This window comes from Peromyscus leucopus, chromosome 12 (assembly GCF_004664715.2).
Source record: "Peromyscus leucopus breed LL Stock chromosome 12, UCI_PerLeu_2.1, whole genome shotgun sequence".
Taxonomy (NCBI): Eukaryota; Metazoa; Chordata; class Mammalia; order Rodentia; family Cricetidae; genus Peromyscus; species Peromyscus leucopus.
This window is the reverse complement of record NC_051073.1, coordinates 41120239-41141971: the sequence shown is the minus strand read 5'-3', so window position 1 is coordinate 41141971 and position 21733 is coordinate 41120239. Positions and strand designations below refer to the sequence as shown.

The 21733-nt window shown below is 42.2% G+C and overlaps 1 protein-coding gene, 2 non-coding genes and 1 pseudogene across 9 annotated transcripts in view; 3 read left to right on the top strand and 1 right to left on the bottom strand.

Moving 5' to 3' along the window:
* Positions 1-21733, top strand: part of Senp7 (SUMO specific peptidase 7) — a 108284-nt gene that overhangs the window by 11249 nt on the left and 75302 nt on the right. For 5 of the 7 annotated variants that reach the window (XM_028867514.2, XM_028867513.2, XM_028867512.2 and 2 more), the window contains exons 3-4: positions 9460-9555; positions 21532-21629. In XM_028867514.2, the coding sequence (XP_028723347.1) occupies positions 9460-9555; positions 21532-21629 (194 nt within the window). Of the gene's footprint in view, positions 1-9459; positions 9556-14511; positions 15325-21531; positions 21630-21733 lie in introns of those variants that run through there. The other 2 variants (XM_028867511.2, XM_028867510.2) reach the window with 2 other exon arrangements.
* Trnae-cuc lies at positions 11607-11678 on the top strand. The gene has a single exon. It is a non-coding gene; the product is annotated as a tRNA-Glu (tRNA).
* Positions 11682-11754, top strand: Trnak-cuu. The gene has a single exon. It is a non-coding gene; the product is annotated as a tRNA-Lys (tRNA).
* Positions 18479-19090, bottom strand: LOC114691927 (annotated as a pseudogene).

Genomic DNA, 21733 nt, shown 5'->3' with positions numbered 1-21733 from the left:
TTGTATTGCCAGATCAGATACTGCCTTATCTAGTGACTCTCGGTTCATTCAGTTCACTTTCTCTTGTTGTATCAGGGTACTCGAGACTGGTAATTTGTAAAGAAGTGTTGGGCCAGTGAGATGGTTCAGTGAGTAAAAGAAAATCGTGTTTTTATTCATGACATTGGAGAGCTGTTGGCATTTGTTCAACTTCTGTTGAGAGCCTTGTGCAGCTTCATCTCGTGACAGGAAGTGGGAGAAAGCAGGCTGGAGACAGGAACTTGAGAGAGATTAAAGGGAGAGTTCCAGTATTTCTTTGTAATAATCTGCCCTCTTGCTCTTTTTCTTTCTTTGGAGAGAGTCTCACTGTGTAGCCCTGGCTGGCTTGGAATTCTCTATGTAGATAGGCTGGCCCCAACTTCACGGAGACTGTCTCTGCCTCCCATGTGCTAGGATTAAAGGTGTCTGACACCTCACCTGGCCCGGGAAGGTCTCTTGAGCTCAGAAGTTTGAGGCTAGCCTGGGTCACATATCTATAATAGTGAATGAACACATTGCTGTCATACTCTCTTCCCTGACCTCCTTTGCCCTTCACCAGTTTTCGGTGTTGAGGGTTGAACCCAGAGCTTTTTTTTTTCTTTTATTTCGGCGTTGATGACGGAACCCAGGGCCTTGTGCTTGCTTGGCAAGTGCTCTACTACTGAGCTAAATCTCCAACCCTGAACCCTTTGAACGTGTCGAGGAGGTACACTTCCATTAAGCCACATTCCTTTCCCATACTCTGCTCTGTAAATGTATGACATTTTTTTTTTCTAAGTAACTTTTGATTCAGAAAATTTATAGAAATTGGACAGAACTGGGTACTATTCATTCAGTTTCTTCTGATGTTAATATCTTATATAATGGTAGTATGATTGTCAAAAATAATAAATTAGCCTTGATCTAAGACATTAACTTATAGATCCATTCCAAGATTCTCCGTTGTGTTTATTTGTTATGCCTTCCTAATTTCTTTGTCTATCACATTTCTTTAGTCCTGTTGCTTTTATAGCTATGACACTTTGGAAAAGTACTGTTAGACCCCAAAGTTTAGGGTCTCAAGTGGGCGCCCCAAGAACCCAGACTCCGGTCCAGTTGATGCAACAGCACGAGGTGTTTATTGAAGAAGCGGCTGTACAGTCGGGCAAACTCAGCTCCAAAGAGCAAGAGTCGCACCAATTGCAATCACATGGGTACTTTTAAAGGAAAAACCCACAAAAGCCATAGATTACAATTCCCATACAATTTCGTTTCACAAGATCACAGAGTGGGTACAGTCACGTCCGTATGTACATTCTTCCCGAAACCTCAAGTGGGGTATCAGGGCGGGAGTGGAGTTTACACAAAGGTCACAGTGATCCTTCCTGGAACACTTGCAACTATCCCAGTCACAGTTCAGCACATCTCTTAACAGAGATCTCTTTACATTGTTACATTGTGGCAGGGGTGGTTGAATAATGGCTGAGTCAGGTTGCCCTCGGAACTAGTTTTCTTTTTAGTTCCTTATTCTCTTGGGGCTTGGGGGGTGTAAGCCTGAAGGGTTAAGGTCTTTCAGTACTTGATAATAATTTGTGTAGAATATTCCTCAACCTGAATGTGTGTGTGAGTGTGTGTGTGTGTGTGTGTGTGTGTGTGTGTGTGTGTGAGTCTTACTGTTGATGATCTCAGCCTGATTGGTTAAGGCACTACCTCTTGCTTACACCCCTGTATGGTTACCCATTTTCTCCTTATGATTAATAATAGGTGTTGTCTTGGAGCAGACTGCAACTTCATGCAATGTAGTGTTATATCTTTGTTCGGTATTTTGGCATCTACTAGTGAACCTTGGTTCAGTTCTTTTGGTGATTTTCTATTTCCTTTATTCATTGCCTTTTGGCCAAGATCAAGTATGGTGTATAGCTTCCGTATTTCTTTTTCTTCTTCTTCTTCTTCTTCTTCTTTTTTTTTTTTTTTTTAGAATTTATTTATATATGAGTGTTCTGCATGCCAGAAGAGGGCATCATATCCTTTTATAGATGGTTATGAGAGCCATCATGTGGTTGCTGGGAATTGAACTCAGGTCCTCTGGAAGAGCAGTGGTGCTCTTAACCACTGAGCCATTTCTCTATCCCTCTTCTTCATTTCTTAATGGAAATTCTTCTGTAAGGAAAGCTGTTCTTCTTCCACTCCCCCCACCCCCAAGACAGGGTTTCTCTGTGTAGCTTTGTGCCTTTCCTGGCTGGAACTTACTCTGTAGCCCAGGCTGGCTTCGAACTCACATAGATCCGCCTGCCTCTGCCTCCCAAGTTCTTCCACTTATTTATATCAAGTTACTGTCAGATACTCATTTCATTATTTTTATTATAACGTTGATGATTTTGTTCATCAAAGCTTTCCAGTTTTGGCAATAGGGCTCCTGTCTCTCTCTCTCTTCTCTCTCTCTCTCTCTCTCTCTCTCTCTCTCTCTCTCTCTCTCTCTCTCTCTCTCTGTATTCATCTGTATGTGGATGCACGTGCAGAGGGCACGTGTGTATGCATTCACGTGGAGAACAGTCTCCAGTGTCATTCCCTGGGTGTTTGTCCCACTCCCTGTTTTTTATAGGTTCTCTTGTCCTGAAACTTGAGAAGTAGGCAAGGTTGGCTGCCCAGTGGACCCCAGGATCTGTGGGCTTCCACCTCTCCACTATTAGGATTACAAGTGTGAGCCACCATGAACATATATACACACATATATGTACATAACGTATATGTATTTGTACACACATGTATGTTTAATGTGAATTCTTGGGATTGAATTCAGGTTCTTGTGCTTTCACAGCAAGTAGTTTTACTGACTAATCTATTCCTAAACCGTCCTGAGCCCTTTTGACATAGCACTATTTATTTATTCATTCATTCATTTATCTATCTATCTATCTATCTATCTATCTATCTATCTATCTATCTACCTACCTACTGAGTGCTTGCTTTTTTCTTTCTGTCTTTGTTTGTTTGTTTGTTTTTGTTTTTTCGAGACAAGGTTTCTCCATGTAACCCTGGGTGTCCTGGAACTCACTGGAGTACTGGGATCAAAGGCATGTGCTGCTCCTGCTCTCTTTTTAGTATTGTAAGAAACGTTTCTGGTACTGCAGGATGCTAATTTTGTTTGACTGTTGCTGTGACATGCTTGGAGAGAGAAACAGTTTAAAGGAGGAAAATTTATTTTGCCTCACAGTTTCTGAGATTTTAGACATTGCTTTTAGGCTGTGACAAGGCAGACACGTCCTGGAGGAAGGGCATGGTGGAGAAAAGTGAAGCTGCTCCCTTCCAGGCAGTCGGGAAGTGAAGTAACAGAAGTGATCCAGGGCCAGAGTAGCATGCCTCAAAGGGAGATGCTTCCTCAGCTAGGCTGAGTTTCCTCTGCTTTCCAGTCGGCCATTCCAGCTTTGAATCCATCACACTTACCTTGTGTTTTTTCTTCCTAAGCCTTGGAATCAATTGTATTTCCAAGGAGCTCTGGCTCTCTTTATTCTTTTGTTTGTTTGATTTTGTTTTTTGAGGCAGAGTTTCTCTGTGTAGCTCTGGCCTCAAACTCAGAGATCCACTTGCCTCTGCATCCCAAGTGCTGGGATTAAAGTTGAGTGTCACCACTCCCAGCCAGTTTTTTTTTTTTTCCCAGTTGAATTAAACTGAAAAGGATTATATTTAGAGATTCGGGTCTAGGTATGGCATGTGCTTTTTGGCACTAGAATGGTTTCATGGGTTCCAGGCATTCTCAGCAGTCAGAGCTAGGAAATACATACTCACTTGCATTAATTCCCCCATCTCTCTTACATATTTGTCTCTGTATCTTCCTATCTGTACAAATATTTAAAAATGAGTTCAATATGGAGATTTCAGATTCTAGTCTAATACCACTAGACTTATTCTCAATTTTCCTTTCTCCTCATTTTTAATATTTTGTCTATTATCAACACTATGTTTTCTTTTTAAAAAAATTAATTCTTTAAGAATTTTATGAAATGTTTTGATCGTATGTCCCCCTCCCAACAGTATATTTTCTTATTATAACTATAACTTATAACATACAATATACATCTAAAAGTATTCTAGTACATTTAAAAGTCTAGAGTTCTGCCAGGTGGTGGTGGCGCACACCTTTAATCCCAGCACTCGGGAGGCAGAGGCAGGTGGATCTCTGACTTAGAGGACAACCTGGTTGACGGAACTAGTTCCAAGATAGCCAGGCCTACACAGAGAAACCCTGTCTCAAAAATCAAACCAAACCAAACAAATTCTTGATAGTAGTTAGTTCCTATGATCACCTTTCCTCTTACTGTAGCTAGTGGCAATAAATTACTGAAAGGATAGCACCTTTGATTGACAGAGGCATAGGACATAATATTTTTGACTTTCTAAGTACTTAAAATTATTTTGAAAACAAAACTAGTGGGTTTTTTTTTTTTTTTAAATGGGATATTAGAAAATTCAGTTGAACAAAAAAGACCACCGATGGCAGCAGCTAAGGGCGCTTACCGCTCTTGCAGAAGTTGTGGGTTCAGGTTTGGCATCCCCATGGCAGTCCTTAACTGCCTGTAAGTCCAGTTTCAAGGGGTTGGATGCCATCTTCTGGCCTCCCACAAGCTCACACACATAAACATAAATAAAAAATAACAAAGAAATCGTTGTTTTTAGAGAATACTGACCAGACACACTGATAACTAATAACTGGAGCACATCCTTCTGTTACATGTGTCTGTTGTCTCTCTGTCTGTCCACAGACATCTTCTTTAAATGATTTTATTTTTATTTTATGTGCATTGGTGTTTTGCCTGCATGTATGTCTATGTTGTTGTACCTGCTTCGAGAAACCCCCAGAGACCACCAAGGAGCCGGTTTCTGGTGCAAGCACATAAGGGTCCTTTTATTCAGGTTCAACCTGGGCCACTGCACGGCAGATGGAAGGAAATGTGGCAGTGGTCACGAGCCCAGGTATAGAGAGTTTTTATAGGGAAAAACCACAAGCCGGGAATTGACAACTTGGGATTGGGTAGAAGGGATATGGGACAAGGTGACTTTTTGAAACTATGGGTCTAGACTTTGGGCAAGAAACCACATTTGAAACCTTTGGGTTAGACTTTTGACAGGGAACTACAACCTGCTGAACAGATTATCTGGACTGCTTAACAGAATTATCTAGATATCTTCAAGGGCTGGCTATAAACCGCAGACAGGATGTCTGCAGGAGGATACTGCTCTGTATCTGTTGGAGTTGTCATGGCACATTCCTGAGGTCCTTCCTGGAACTGAGTACAGCAGGTGGTCTGAGATGGTAGCCCTTTCCCTAAAATGGAGCCTGTAAAGTTAAGTCTAGGCCTTCACAATGTGAGGGTGTCAGGAGTTCACCCTGGAACTGGAGTTACAGACAGTTGTGAACTGCCATGTGGGTGTTGGGAATTGAACCAGGTCCTCTGGACAAGCAGCCAGTGTGTTCTTAGCCACTGAACCATCTCTCCAGCCCCAATGGTAAACATTTAAAACATAAAAAACATTAATAGTTTCAAAAAGCCACAAAATAATGCATTAGATTATTGTAAACATCACTTTAGGAAATCACATTTATTCAAAGCATTTCTCAGTAGATACGTATTGGGTACTTGGCATGTATTAGATGCTGTACTGAACATAAACATGAGAGAAACAGCAGTGAGTATTTTAATGACTATTGATACTCCACTATATGTGTGCATCACAGTTGATTTAACCAGTAATCTATAATTGTGTTGAACTCTTTTAAATTATAAATTGTGATGATTCTTGCATTGGAATTATAGGTTTGCAGAATCATTTGTGTTTGGGTGGGAGCTCCACCTCAATCCCTGGCACCCTGGCATATACCAAAGAGTCTGGAATGTTTGGAAGGAGTCTGGTGGAAGATCCACCTCCCCTCCCCATCTCTTTACCTAAACCTGACCCTTCAAAGCCCACCAAACACAGCTCTTCCCTAAACCTGCTCCTTCAAAGCTCACCAAACACAGCTCCTCCCCAAGCTTACCCCTTCAAAGCCCACCAAACATAGCTCCTCCCCCAGAGAGGCTCAAGACCACTCCCACAGGGTATATAAGCGGCATCCCAGAAAACAGATGCGTGATTCTTCCAGTCTCGAGTCACCGTGGAGCACTTTACCCTTTAAACCTGGGCTTTCCAGTTCGGTCTGATTTGGTTTGCTGTGTCTGCAGAGAGGCCTTCAGGAGGCCAAAGACTTATCAATTTGTAGTTTAAAATCTTTGTTAATTTTAATCATTGTCTCAGCTATGTACAAGTTGTCCAGAGAACCAGGTGTGAGCTAGGCATGATGGCGCATGCCTGCCTCCCAGCCCTTGAGAAAGTGAGTCAGGAGTATCAGTAGTTTAAGGCTAGCCTGGGCTACATCAGACTGGATCTAAAACAAAACAAACTGAACAAAAGAACAAGGTGCAGGGGTGCACAGCATGAGTCAGTTCTCTCCTTCCTTATGGACAGAGTCAGTTCTCTCCTTCCATTATGGACATGATTCTGGGTATTGAACTCAGGTTGTCAGGCTTGACAGCAAGTGCTTTATACTCACTGAGCCATCTCACTGTCCCGCTAACATTTTTTAAAAAATTACTTATTTTTGTTTTATGTGCATTGGTGTTTTGCCTATGTGTATATCTTTGTGAGGGTGTCAGAACCCCTGGAACTGCAGTTACAGACAATCTTAAGGTGCCATGTGCGTGCTGGGAATTGAACCCAGGTCCTCTTGAAGAGCAGGAGTGGTCTTAATTACCTAGCCATCTCTCCAACCCTGGCCCCCAAACATCTTTAAAAATTATTTTATTATTGTGTGGGTTTCCCGTATATGATGTGTGTATGAGCTCTGACACATGAGTGAAGGTAAGGCCAACTTTGGGGAGTTAGTTCCGTGTTTCCACAGTGGGATCTGGGATTGAATTCAGGCTGTTCAGGTTGTGAAGCAAGGGCTTTTACACTGAGCTGTCTTGCTGACCCCCACACATCCTTTTCTCACCTCATAGGACAGTCTCATGTAGTCTAGGCTGGCCTCAAACTTGCTATGTAACAGAGGATGCCTTTGAACTTTTGAGCTTCCTGTCTCTCTTTCCTGAGTGGTGGGATTACAGGTGTATGTAATCCGGTTTATACAGTGCTGGGGATTCCACCTAGGGCTTCATCCATGATAGCCAGTACTCTACCCACTGAGCTACATCCCCTACGCTAGATGCAAATATCTTGATGTATACTTTTATTTATTATCCCCCCCCCCATCCCCAGTCTTTTCATGGGATCTTTATAATTCAGTAGCTTCAAGATAGCCAGATTAAAAAAAATAGTCTGAGCCAGGCGGTGGTAACACACGCCATTAATCCCAGTACTTCGAGGCCAGCCTGGTCTACAGAGCAAATTCTAGAACAGGCTCCAAAGCCACATAGAGAAACCCTGTCTCAAAAAAAAAAAAAGATGAGTTTGTGGACAGTTTTGAGCTGTGCTGAAGCTGTATTGCCATTTTATTTTGTTTTGAGACAGGTCCTAACTTATACAGCCCAGACTAGCAGTGATTCAAGATCCTCTTGCCTTAGCCTCCAATGTTCTGGGATTACCAAGTGTGCTACTATGCCTATCTACTATATTGGCTTTGTAGATTAGCTTTGGAAGTCACAGGCCTGCTCAGATTCAAGTGGAAGGAATATTTTGATGTCTCGTGGCTATTAGCATCACAATATAATATGACCATGTAGTGTGGGCAATATTGATAGGGCTATTCTTGGAAAATACATTACATATTGAACCACCTAAAGCTCTGTCTTAACTCCTGTTGTTTCCTAATTGAAATAGGAAGTGGTAGGTCTGGTGGAGCCAGCCTGTAGTCCCAGCTCCCCTGGAAGCTGAGGCAGAAACATAGACGATTAAGTACCAGTCTGTGCTACTGAGTGAGTTTAATTTCAACCTATGTAACTTAGTAAGACCTTGCTTCAAATTAATGAATTAACAAAAGGGTAGAGATACGGCTCAGTTAGTAGTAGAGTAATTGCCTCTCATGCATGAGGCCCTGAGTTTGATTCCCAGCAGTATATAAAGTTGAAGTAAGTGCTTTAGAGATACTGTTTTTTTGCAAGTGAAGAATTACAAAGAAATACTTTTTAATACAGAAAAGCAATAAATAGTAAGTTACTGGTGCTCAGGAAGATTAGCTATCCCTTAGTGATGTAAGCTGGTGATGTAAGAACTGAGGTATATTTTCTTTAAATTTATTCTATCCTCCTGACTTAGGCTTTCTTATCAGAGAAATACTTATTGATGAAAGATAAGTTGATATTAGTGCTTTTTGAGGAGGAGGGTGTTGGTAATTGAACCTAGGCCCTCATGTACATGCTCTGCCGGTACTCTGCTGCTGAACTGGCCCCCCTTGTAAGCAATTATTGTTTGTTATTTAATATTTAGTTATTTATAAATTTTAGGTATTTAATTTTTAAACAAATGATATCTAACTTGTTGCATTTCATGCTTCCATTTTTAAAGTTTAGCTATCATGATATATCACCATATATATATATATATGAGATATAAAAGTTATAAAGTACCTGGTATAGTGGACAGAAGCCTGGAATCCTATCTCATGGGAGGCAGAGACAGGAGGATTGTCACAAGTTTAATGCCAGCCTGGTCTGTGTAGTAAGTTCTAGGCCAGCTGTGGCCTTTTCTCAAAAAACAGACAAAAAAGAAAGAAATAGAAAGTCCCTTTCTCAAAAAACAGACAAAAAAGAAAGAAAATGAATGACCAGGACCCTCAGTTTAGGAGGATTATGCAGTTTGAAGAAGACAGCTATATAGACAGATAACTGTGATACGGTACGAGTAATATAAATAATTTAAAATAGATGTGCTAAGCACTCACACACAGAGAAAGGAGTGGCTTCAAGTCAGGATGATGTTTATGAAGATAATTTTCAGCCAAGTCCAGAGTATTTCATAAAAAGAAATACAGGGGAGAGCATCCTAGGAAGAAGAAATAATATATAAAAGTAGCTAGAGATATAAAATAATGAGACATGCCTGAAGAAAGTTTAGCAACTCCATAAAGTTGAGTTAGAGCTTTAAATCTGTGGGTGATGAGAAACAGCCCTGAATGAATAGAGTTTTACTTGTAAGTGCTGATGTCATTGCTGTATTTTGTACAGCCATGAATAACTTTGTGTGTTATATAACTATAGCTTGCATTAGATAGGTTAGAAGGGAAGGAGACCAGGCAAGAGAATAGTGTGATTCTTCATTGACCTGATCTTAATGCTCATGAGAAGATATTTTTCATACAACTGTATTTGATTGCTTATAAATTAAGAATTGAATTGAAACCTTCAAAACTATTAGAATATTTATGTAGCACAATAGACAGTGCCTCTGTTAGTTGATTCAGTTAAACTAATGATTTTCTTGTCCTGGTTTCAGATAACAAAGTTGTTAGCTGTGAAGTCAGAGGATGTTCTTGCTCAGCCACCATTGTCCCAGCTCAGAGGCTCAGAGTGCTGGAAGCTCCCGAAGGGGGTAAATTAACTTTTAAAGTGCATTGTTTTATTTGATATGTTTAAAATACCTTAGTAAATAAATTTTTATTTTCTTATGTGTCCCTTTTGATTGTCTATGTAATTAAAGATTTCATAGAAGCTTATCTCTGATATATGTTAAAATAAAACTTGGAGATTAGGATCTTAGGTCTTCAGTTTAAGTATACCTTATGCCTAGTTGATTTATGGAATTTAAATCTTATTATTATAAAATTAATCATTTTAAGGTCACTAAAATTTTAGGTTTAGTAAAATTATTTGTTCTTTTCTAATTTTGTAAAATTAATTTGTTTGAGAGGGTATCTCTCTCCCTTTTTTTCCCCCCTTTTTGGTTTTTTGTGACAGGGTTTCTCTGTGTGGTCCTGGCTGTCCTAGAACTCACTCTGTAGACCAGGCTGGCTTCAAACTCAGAGATCCACCTGCCTCTGCCTCCCGAGTGCTGGGATTAAAGGTGTGCACCATCACCCCTGGCAAGAGGGTATCTCTTAACTGGTGCTATAGCTGTGTTTCAAAAGATACCCTGGGCTGGAGAGAAAGCTCAATGGCTGAAAGCACTAGTTACTCTTCTAGAGGATTCGGGTTCAGTTCCCAGCACCGCCATGACGGCTCACAATTATCTCTATCTCCATTCCAGGGGGCCTCTGCAATCTTTAGGCATGTACATAGTGCACAGACATACATGAGTACCAAATACTCATATCTGTAAAACAGATAGATAAAACTTAAAGAGATGTATTTTAAAAAGATTATGATTATGCATCTGGACTTTACTATTGTCATGATTAGTTATTGGTGTAGGGTTCTGATAGAGTTACCTATAGTAGCCGTTTGTTAGTTTTGCTGCTTGAGATGGGGTCTGACTATGTTGCCTAGACCGGGATCCCCTCCCTCAGCATCCTGAGTATCTGGGACCACAGTCACGTACTACTGCAGCTGGCTCCGCACTGCTTTCTTCTTTGAGAAGTCTCAGAAAGTAGCCCAGGCTGGTTTTACATTCTTAAACTTCCTGTTTCAGCCTCCTAAATACTGCTACCATGATGGATGTGTATGTGCCTTGGGTTAATGTGTGTGTGGGTATGGATACATGTGTATGCAGAGGCCTCATGACAACTTCATTTGTCTCCCTCGGGTGCTGTCTGCCTTTCTTTTAAAATGGTCTGGAACTCACCACGTAGGTTAGGCTGGCTGTGTAGGGACCCCCAGCGATCCCCTGGTGCCAGGATTGCAAATACATGCCACCACCCGTCCTTCTTGAAAATGTGGGTGCTGACATTGCACTCTGGTTCCAGTGTTTGCAAGACAGGCAGGCTCTTTACCTATGGAGCTATCTCCAGTCCCCTGGCCATTTAAAAAAAGATACAACTAATTAGTTTCTTTCCTTCTTTCTTTTCCTTTTTTTTTTGGAGACAGGGTTTCTCCATGTAGTTTTGTTTGGAGCCTGTCCTGGCTCTTGCTTTGTAGACCAGGCTGGCCTGGAGCTCACAGAGATCAGCCTGGCTCTGCCTCCCTAGTGCTGGGATTAAAGGCGTGCACCACCACCACCACCACCACCACCACCACCACCACCACCACCACCGCCTGGCTCTAATTACTTTCTTTTCCTTGAAGTAACTTATGATTGTTTTTCTTTTGTTCTCTTTTTGTAGTGAGGCTTGAACCTAGGGCCTTGCACTTTCTAGGGAAGTGTTCTACCACTGTAGTATACCCCTTTAGTGGGTAGCCATTCCAACTTGGTTCTGGAAGTTCCAACCCCCATTGAGACTCTGGCAACTGTCACGCCTACGAGGCGGGGCGAGGGGAGGCGCCTGGGGACCCGAGAGCTGGATGGGCCAGCGCTCGCTCTGGGCGCTCTCTCGTGCCGGGACGCTGACCAGTGCAGATTGACTGTGTAGAGCTCCGGAGAACACCGTTGGACTGCATTACACCTTCCCCAGACCCTGCGACCTACCCATTACTTAATTTGTGAGTTTCGCCATTAAATAAATATCCTTTTAACTACGTGGAGTGGCCAAAATAATTTCTCCAATATCATCCCTGGTGGTCTAGTGGTTAGGATTCGGCGCTCTCACCGCCGCGGCCCGGGTTCGATTCCCGGTCAGGGAACCAGCCCGGCTAGCTCAGTCGGTAGAGCATGGGACTCTTAATCCCAGGGTCGTGGGTTCGTGCCCCACGTTGGGCGCCAGATATTGGAGAAATTATTTTGGCCACTCCACGTAGTTAAAAGGATATTTATTTAATGGCGAAACTCACAAATTAAGTAATGGGTAGGTCGCAGGGTCTGGGGAAGGTGTAATGCAGTCCAACGGTGTTCTCCGGAGCTCTACACAGTCAATCTGCACTGGTCAGCGTCCCGGCACGAGAGAGCGCCCAGAGCGAGCGCTGGCCCATCCAGCTCTCGGGTCCCCAGGCGCCTCCCCTCGCCCCGCCTCGTAGGCGTGACAGTTGCCAGAGTCTCAATGGGGGTTGGAACTTCCAGAACCAAGTTGGAATGGCTACCCACTACATACCCCAGTCCTTTTCTTAACTTTAAAAAATTCAAGACAGGCTCTTGCTAAGTCACGTAGGCTGGCCTTGAACTCACATGGTAGCCCAGGCAGGCCTTAAATTCTTGATCTTCCTGTCTCAGCTTCCTGATTGGAAAGGATTATACACTTGAACCACCAGGCCAAATGAGTTTTTTAAAAATAGAATTTTTCTTAGATTCCAGTTTATTTATTTATTTGTAGCTGTTTTAGTTGTAGGGCTACCATAATGCTATAGGATGGATGGTTTAAGTATTTTCTCACAGTGGTGAGTCTGGAACTGAAAGACTTAATCCCTCTTTGCATCTGCATGGACAGCTGTGTTATTGTTCTCTCCACTTCCTGGTTAGCACCTGTCTTAATCACTGTTCTATTGTTTTGAAGAGACACCATGACCAAAACAACTCTTAGAAAGAAAGCATTTAATTGCCCGGCAGCAGTGGCACACGCCTTTAATCCCAGCACTGGGGAGACAGAGCCAGGCGGATCTCTGTGAATTGGAGGTCAGCCTGGTCTGCAGCATGAGATCCAGGACAGGAACCAAAACTACACAGAGAAACCCTGTCTCAAAAAAACAAAACAAAACAAACAAACAAACAAACAAAGCAAGCAAGCAAGCAAGCATTGAATTGGGAGCTTGCTTACAGAGCAAGTTTCAGAGGTTTTGTCCATTATCCTCATGGCAGGGAGCAGGGAGCTTCATGCATAGTACCAGAGCCATACCTGAGAGCTACATCCTCATCTGTAGGCCAAGAGAGGGAGATAGAGACTGAGCCTGTTGGCCGGGCGGTGGTGGTGCATGCCTTTAATCCCAGCACTAGGGAGGCAGAGGCAGGCAGATCTCTGTGAGTTTGAGGCCAGCCTGGTCTACAAAGCGAGTTCCAGGAAAGGCACAAAGCTACACAGAGAAACCCTGTCTCAAAAAACCAAAAAATAAAAAAAATTAAAAAAAATAAAAATAAAAGAGACTGAGCCTGTTGTGGGCTTTTGAAACCTTAAAGCCCAGCCCCCAGTAACACACTTCCTCCAACAGTGACCTCCTAATCTTTATAATCCTTTCAAACAGTTCCACTCCCTGGTTACCAAGTATTCAACTATATGAGCCTGTGGGGCCATTCTCATTCAGACCACCACAGTATGCATACTTGAATCTGTTTTTTTAAAAAACAGAACCACCAGTCCAATTGGATTGGAGTTCCAGCCATACAACCTCAATTTAACCTTAACAATTATTATTTTTTTGAAGCAGAGTTATAATTTATTATGAAATTTTAAGGAGTAGGGCTAAGAGAAAGAAAGATGCTCAGGGAGGAAGTAGACACACTTGAGAATGTGGCTGTAGGATTCTCAAAGGATAATCACCCAACATGAATTACATTTTAAAAGGTTTTATTTCATATATAGAAATTCTGGATGGTAGAGTTTCAACCTATGATTTTTGGAGGGACTGACTTTTTGTTTTTGTTTTTGTTTTGAGACAGAGTCTCTCTATAAAGATCTGGCTGTCCTGGACCTCACTATATAGACCAGGCTGGCCTCGAACCTACAGAAATCTGCTTGCCTCTGCCTCACAAGTGCTGGGATTAAAGGTTTGTGCCACCACACCTGACTGTAGGGACTGTCTTAGTTATTGGGATTCCCCTGCCACACCCTGGCCTCAGCAGTTACTGACAGATTTGACCTATTTTTAACACATGCAAATCCACTTTTTAAAACCTCATTTCAGGCTGGCAGTGGTGACACATGCCTTTAATCTCAACACTTGGGAGGCAGAGGCAGGCAGATCTCTGTGAGCTCGAGGCCAGCCTGGTCTACAGATTGAGATCCAGGACAGGCACCAAAACTACACAGAGAAACACTGTCTCGAAAAACCAACCAACCAAACAAACGAAAAAACCCCTTCATTTCAGTACATATTTAAATGTCTAAATTGTGTGTGTGTGTGTATAATTATGCATATTGCCATGATGCATATGTGGAGGCCAGAGGACAATTTTCAGGGGTCAGTTCTCTGTTTTTATTACAGGTTTTATGGATTAAGCTCAGTTTGTCTGGTTCGCCCAGCAAGTGCTTTACATGCCGAACTCTCTTACCAGCGTTTCCATATATTTTGTTTTTTATTGATACATAATAATTATACATATTTATGAGATACATCTGGCTTTCAATACATGTATATGATTAGATTATTCCTGTCTTTTACCTCAAGCATGCTTCTTTGTGTTGGGAATGTGAAAAATCCCATCTACACCAGATATGGTGGCACATGCCCTTAATCCCAGCACTTAGGAGGCAGAGGTAGGCGGGTCTCTGTGAATTTGAGGCTAACCTGGTGTGTACATAGTGAGTTCCAGGGAAGCTAGAGCTACATGGTGAAACCCTGTCTGAAAATACCAGAAGGAAATAAACAAAAAAACAAAAAAGAAAAAAAACCATCTACAAGCCGAATTAATTGAAATATTCAACTAATTGTCATCAGCCATAAACATCGTCCTATGCTATTGAACATTAGAAGCAATTTCTCATACTGAACTGCATCCTAGTACCTACTAACCATCTATTGCTCCATCTTCCATACCCTTCACGGGATCTGGTAACTGATATTCTATTTTTTGCTTCTTGAGATTACCTTTTTGGTGTCTACATGTATTTTTTTGATAACATCAAATAGAAATAGTGTTGCAGCCAGTGTCGTGTATCTGTACGAAGCACGCAGAGTGGGCCCTTTAGGAAATTGTATATTAAATTTCAATAGATACTACAAAGTGGTCTCACAGAAAATTTGGACCAGTTTATGTTGCCACCAGTGAGAGCATTAATTTCGCTACAGACTTAACAGCCCTGGGCACCATCATAATAGTGGCTGATGTTGGTGGTCAGGTTGACTGGGTTGAGAATTGCTAAGGAGATGAGAAAAGCATACCTCTGGCTGTGTCTGTGAGGGAGTTTCCAGTGACGGATCTCAAGGATTAGTGGATGGATTAGTGCCTTGAAGGACTCATAGTGTGGTGGCATTACTGGGAGAAGGTGGAAAGGGAGAGGTGGGGGTTGGTTGGAGAAAGTAGGTCACTGGTGACGTTTCTTGGGAGTCTGCATATCCCCCATCTGTACTTTCTCTGTTCTTTCCACCACGCCTTCCCTGCTCTGATAGATTGACACTTCCGAAACCTTAATCCACAGAAGGAATTCCTCTCTTTAAGATGTTCTGTCAGGTATTGTGGTCACAGGTATGCAAAGTGATACTTACAGTCACAGTAAAATGGTTGCCAGTTTGAAAGGTGTAGAAAAGTAATCTTGTTTGTTTTGCTTTGGTAGTGGCTCACGGTAGCCCATATTCATTTGTTAGAAACAGCTCTAGGCCTGTTATCATTGTGTACATCTGGCATCCCCTTCTTTTCCATGACAAATTTCTAGATCTCTCTGAGTGTCCTCTTTGTTCCCCTGGACAGTTTCACTTAAACTTTCATGTACATGATTTTGTATATCTGTATAAAATCTAGGAGTGAGTAACAACAGATGGATAAAAACATACCAATTTTGTCCTTCTGAGGTTGACTTAATTTCCTTAATACAAGTATTAAGTTGCATCCATTTTGCTTCAAATGATATAACTTCACTGATTTTTTTTGGGGGGTGGGGTGGTGGGGTGGTGGGGTGGGGAGAAGAGAGGCTCCCTGATTGGGAATCGAACCTGTGTCACAGTGGTGAGAACACCGACCGAATCCTAACCACTAGACTACCAGGGAGCTTCACTGATTTTTATGTTTGAACAGTGTTACTGTGTTTCTGTTCACATTTTCTGTAGCTACTTTTCTTTGGTGACCACCGTGGTTGGTTCTATAACTTGGCTGCTGTGAATAGTGCTGCAGTAAACATTGATGTGCAAATATTTCAGTGATAAGTTGACCTTGGGTCCTTCTGTAAATACCGAGGAGTGTGGTATAGTGGTGAAAGAATGAATGGCGCTGGTGGCAGCGCTGGTTACCATGTGGAAAGGTCACGGTCACGACAGAACCCAGTGTTAATTTTTAGAGCTTTATTAGGAGGGAAAGGGGGCGGGGAGGGAAAGAGGGGAGCCAGGCCTGGGGGGAGGGAGCAGAGCAGAGAACAGAGAGGAAACAGAGAGAGAGAGAGCAGAGAGAGAGAGAGTGGGGGTCCGCATCCGGCCTTTTTAAGGCGGGTACTTAGTTGCCCACGCCCGCTGCTGATGTAAGACGCAAGACCCCAAGCTGCACATGTGCCCGAATGAGGGCAGGATGCTAACAGCTGGGTCATATGGTAGTTCTGTGCTCACCTCCAGAGTTGCCAGACTAGCTCTCCCCACTAGCGGTGACTCCCCTTTGTCCACATCTTTGCTTACAGTTCTTCTTCGTTTGCCTAACCACACCTAATCACTGCCATTCTGGTTAGGGTCAAATGGAATCTCAATGAGTTTTAATTTGGATTGATAGCTAATGACCAGGAACATTTTTTCATGTGACTATTGGACATTTATATTTTATCTTTTGAGAACTTTGTATTTCATCAGCCCATTTATTAGTTGAGTTGTTTGATATTTTATTTAGATGGGATCTCACTGTGTAGCCTTGGCTGGTCTAGAACTTGATATGTAGACCAGGTTGGCCTCAAATTATAGAGAGTTACGGCCTCTGCCTCCTAACTGCTGGGATTAGAGACAGTGCTACTTTGCCCAGCTGAATTATTTGATTTCTTGTTTGAAGTTTTGAGTTTTTAAATATTTTAGATCTTAATCCTGTTAGATATGTAACTAGCAAAGATTGTCTCCCATTCTGTAGATTCTTTACTTGAATAAAAATTTTCTTGGAATTCTGCAGTGTCTTATTCTCTGCCCCTTGTCAGTTGTGGGTCTCTGGGTAATCAACATCTACTGCGAATAGAAGCTTGTCGGATGAAGGTTGAGAGATGGTATCTCTTAGTAGCTATCATGGTAGGTCATTAGGAGTTGGTTTATCACTGTGCCCATTGAGTAGCATAATAGTCGAAGATTCTCCCTGGGTGCCTATGATGTGTCTGGCCATCGGTTCTTGGCCTTATAATGGTGCCAGGTATGGGTTTCATCTTGTGGAGCAGGATTTAAAGTTCATTGGAAAGTGGTTGATTGCTCCCATGATGATCTAAAGTCCATTGGAAAGTGGTTGATTGCTCCCATGATGTTCAGGCCACTATTGCACCAGTGAACATGTCTTGACAGGCCAGTCATTATTGCAGCTTGCAGGGTTTACAGCTAGGTAAGATTTCTCACAACCCTCCAGTGACCACTGCCAAGGATTGCAATAGAATTCAGGACTCAGCAGAACAAGGGGACTCTGGGTTGTGCAGCATCAGAGTGCCTTTACTAGCATTCTGTGCAGCTTTTATTCCAGGAAACTCGAAGTTCAAAGCAGGCACAGAGAAACAGTGAACAACACACGGACTAGTTCTCCTCACTATCACCAGACGTGCTCAGATACAGGTCTCATGGCTGAGTGGGGGCTGCTTGCCTGAGGCCCTTGAGCATGCTAAACTGCTGAGGAGCGGGGACATTTTGCCTGTGGCATTCCTTGGGCAGGCAGAGGCATTCCTCCAAGGGGAGTAAACAAAGTTCTATGGGAACAGAATTCACACAGCAGGGTAGTGCGGGAAAGGCTGTCATATGGTGGCTACAAAGATCAATGGTTCCTTGTTTCTTCTGAAAGTGAAAGCTGACCAGGAAGGGGTGAAGCTTCTAGGTCAGTACCAGCTTGGTTTTGCTATGTTTTATGACTCAGTGTCATGGGTGTCTTCATAATCGGTGTTACCATCAAGTTCTGGAGGGTAACCAAGAGCAGTGGCAATGCCCGCAGTGATGGCTTAGCCTAAAGGGACCATCATGGAAGGGGTCGAGAGCCAGAGGTGGTAAAATGACTACAAGGAGACGTTATCTTGTAGGCAGAGCAGGGAAGCTGCCCATAGGGACTCACAGTGGTTATGGCGGCCTGCATGAAAGCTGTGCAGACCCAAACCAGATCAAAGCCCAGCACGTGGAGGAGTCGTCGAGCACACAATCCCACCCCTAGCTGCGGAGCTATTGGGAACTGTTAGGTGCTGGATGAGGGAGAGTGCGTTTTCTCTAGGAGTGAGTGCAGCTCTTAGGAAGTCGGCCACACTCCACTAGAAAACCACACAGTCAAGAATATTTGGTCTTGCACACAGCACGGACTGTCTTGAGGTTGAGTGCGTAGAGAAGCTGGGGTAAATATGATCGAAACATACATGACACTCAAAAAATAAAAGTTTCCTTGACATCAAAGAAGCTTTTTAATTTTGTGAGATCCTATTTGTCAGTTGTTGGTATTATTTTCTGAGTGACTTTTTTTTTCTCTTGCAGTTTTCAGTATTTTTTTAATTTTGTGGTTTCAGCTAAGAACCAGGAATCACCAGTGTCTTGCGGATAGGCTGCTGAGGGGGTGCCCGTGGAGCAGAGCCTTACCATGCATTCTCCAGCTCCATTTGGTTCATCAGGTTCAAACACAGCATACTCCAGAAGAACCTTGAGCACATCTTACCCATACACCATATACCATTAGGTCATAGATGGCCGAAGTCTGCTCATGTGCAGGTGTATGGTGACCTGACCAGACACATTGCTTTGGCTCTCTAGGCTTGAACATCAAACCTGAACCACCTGGGCTGGCTCTAAAGATTCCACAAAGCGGAGGAGAATATCGTATTTCAGGTCCCAGACCATGTCCAGAAAAAAGTGTTCGGTTACCGAGGTATGAAGCTGGTCATGGTCTAAGTTGTTGAGACAAAGGTGAACTTCAGTGAAGATATCCTGAAGTTTTTCAGAGAAGCCCTTTGTTTTAAAATTAGTGTCAAATTTTTTTTTATCTTTCACATTGGCAGTTGCGATGCCATATTCTTTAATTGCTCAGTTCTCCTTTGGAAGAGATGACATTTGAGTATGTCACCAAATGCACCAGCTGTGTAGGTCAGATGTGAGGGATGGTTCATGCGGTCCTGAGGAATATCCCACCCTGCTTTCCTGGCTTATCCCAAAGCAACTGCTCTGTATTTGGGTAAGATTGTGAAATGTTTCTGGTTCCCACTGGAACCACAGCTGTGGACTGAGTCACTACAACTGACTGCTGAGATCATCATCCTAAAGCCCTAGATAAGCAGGACAACCCACAAGTCATGGGGGCTGCTGTTCTTCTTCATGCACCCTAATCATTTTAAGAGTTTAGTGACATCTCATACATTTTTATTGTTGTTCAGCTATCAAGACCATCCATCTTGAAAAACGAAATATTGTACCCATTAAATAATAGTTCTGTATGGTTTTCTCACCCCAGTCTTACTCCACTGTCTATAAATTTGGTTATCAGGAAAAAGTATGTGATTTGAATGGAACTATCCAATATTTGTCTTCTTATTGCTGTTTCATTTCACTTAGACTAATGCTAAGACTTGCTCATATTGTAGCATGTTTCAGAAACTCCTTTTAAGAAAATGTTTTGAAACATGGTCTTACCACGTGGCTGGGCTGGCCTTGAACTCGTGACCATTTTGCTTTCACTTCCTTAAATGCTGGGGTTGCAGACATATACCACTAGGCTCAGCAGCTTCCTCTTTCTGTAAGGCTTACTATTTAAATGTACATGTGTTTACACATAAATAATACGCCTCTTTTTGTTTAACTTTTCATATCTTGATGCACATTTGAGTTGCTTTCATCTTTTGAATATTATGAACAATGTTACTACAACTATGTACAAATATCTTTTAGATGAAGCGTATGTAAGTCATTAAAACTTAGTCCAAGATGATGTCACATCTTTTCAGAGGAGCTGCTAACGGTCTCAGTGGGTGAAAAGTGCTGTCTGTGCAAGCGAGTATCAAGAGTTCAGATCTCCAACACCCTCGTAAAAGAGGAGTGATGTTTTATGCCCAGAGTCTCAGCTTTGGGGAGGAGGGGAGCAGGGATAGAACAGCCCTTGGAGCTTACTGGCCAGCCAGCCTAACTAAAATGCTGAGTCCCTCGTTCAGTAAAGACACTGTGTCTCCACAGAAGGTGGGGCACAGTAGAGGAAGGCAGTGAGTTACAACCTCTGCTCTCCACATGTGCACACAGGTGTGCACATGCATGCTCACATCTCCTGCCACACACACACATATTCCACACATGCTTACAGGTGTGCACATGCATACTCACCACATCTCCTGCCACACACATACATATTCCACACATGAACACAGGTGTGCACATGCATACTCACCACATCTCCTCACACACACACACACACACACACACATATTCCACATATGCACACAGGTGTGTGCTTGCATATTGCACCACTTCTCCTGCCATACACATACATATGCACGCACACATTCACAGAATAAAGTAGTTATTATTATCATTATGCCTGTTTTCAAATAGGGAAACAAAGACCTAGAGAATAAAAATAACTAATGTGCTTAAGTCCACAAAATATGTTAAATTTTCTTTTATTCTTTCATTTTAAAAACAGAGTCTCATGTATCCTAGGGTGACCTCCTAACTCACTGTGTAGCTGAGGGTGCCTTGACCTGATCCTCTGCCTCCACTTCCTGAGTACTAGAGTTAACAGGCATGTGTACTATTTCAACTAATAAACCAAGTTTTAACTTCCAGTCCTAAGAAACCTAAACCTTGATAAGGGGTCTTGCTGTTCCTCATGCAGCAATTCACAAAGAACCACTTTTAATCTTTTCTAATTGTTATAAATATATTTACTCCATAGCCAGAGCCATTATTTAACCTGGCACTTGATAATTTTGCTGTATCATATAACATATTTCAAAATGAAGTACTTAAACATGCATAAGTTAACCCATTGCCTTGTGCATGTTAGGAAATATTGTACCACTGGCCTACTCTCTTAACCCATTACCATTTCCTGCTAACACAGTTGCAATTATTATTGTTATTTAAGGTTTGTGATCTCAGTCTTGAGTTTTATTAATTTTAATAGTTTAAAATGTCCCCTTACTGTTTTTGGTATATTTGTATTTCAGTACTTGGAAAGAGGGAGGTATTTTGTAGATCGCATTTAGTTTTCTCTGTGTATTAGTAAGAATGTGGCTGGGAGGCTGGAGAGATAACTCAGTAGTGAAGAGTACTTGATGCTCTTGCAGAGGGCCCAGGTTTGATTCTAAGTACCCACACGTTAGCTCACAACCATTTGTAACTCCGGTTCCAGGGGACCTGACACAGGCTTCTCGCTTCCTCAGGCCCCAGGCACTCAAGTGACCCACAGACATACATGTAGACAAAACACTCATATGCATAAGAATAATTAATAAACAAAAAGGAATTTGGCTGATTGTCCTGAATATCTAAGTAAAATTACAAGTGCCTTTAGTCATATCATTATATTTATTATCAAAATGTTTTTTTTATTTTTTCTTAGTGGACAAGAAGCCTAAGAAATAAAGTCATCTGTCTAGACCACAAAAACAAAAAAGGTGTCCATGGGCATCCTGTCACTTCTAAGGCAACACCAGAAAGGTAAGATAGGTATTTACGTGTGACATAGAACGGGTTATACAATGCATAAAGAGTGTGACCAGGAATGATTATTTGATGCTTGTTAAGTCTCAGTTAACATTTAA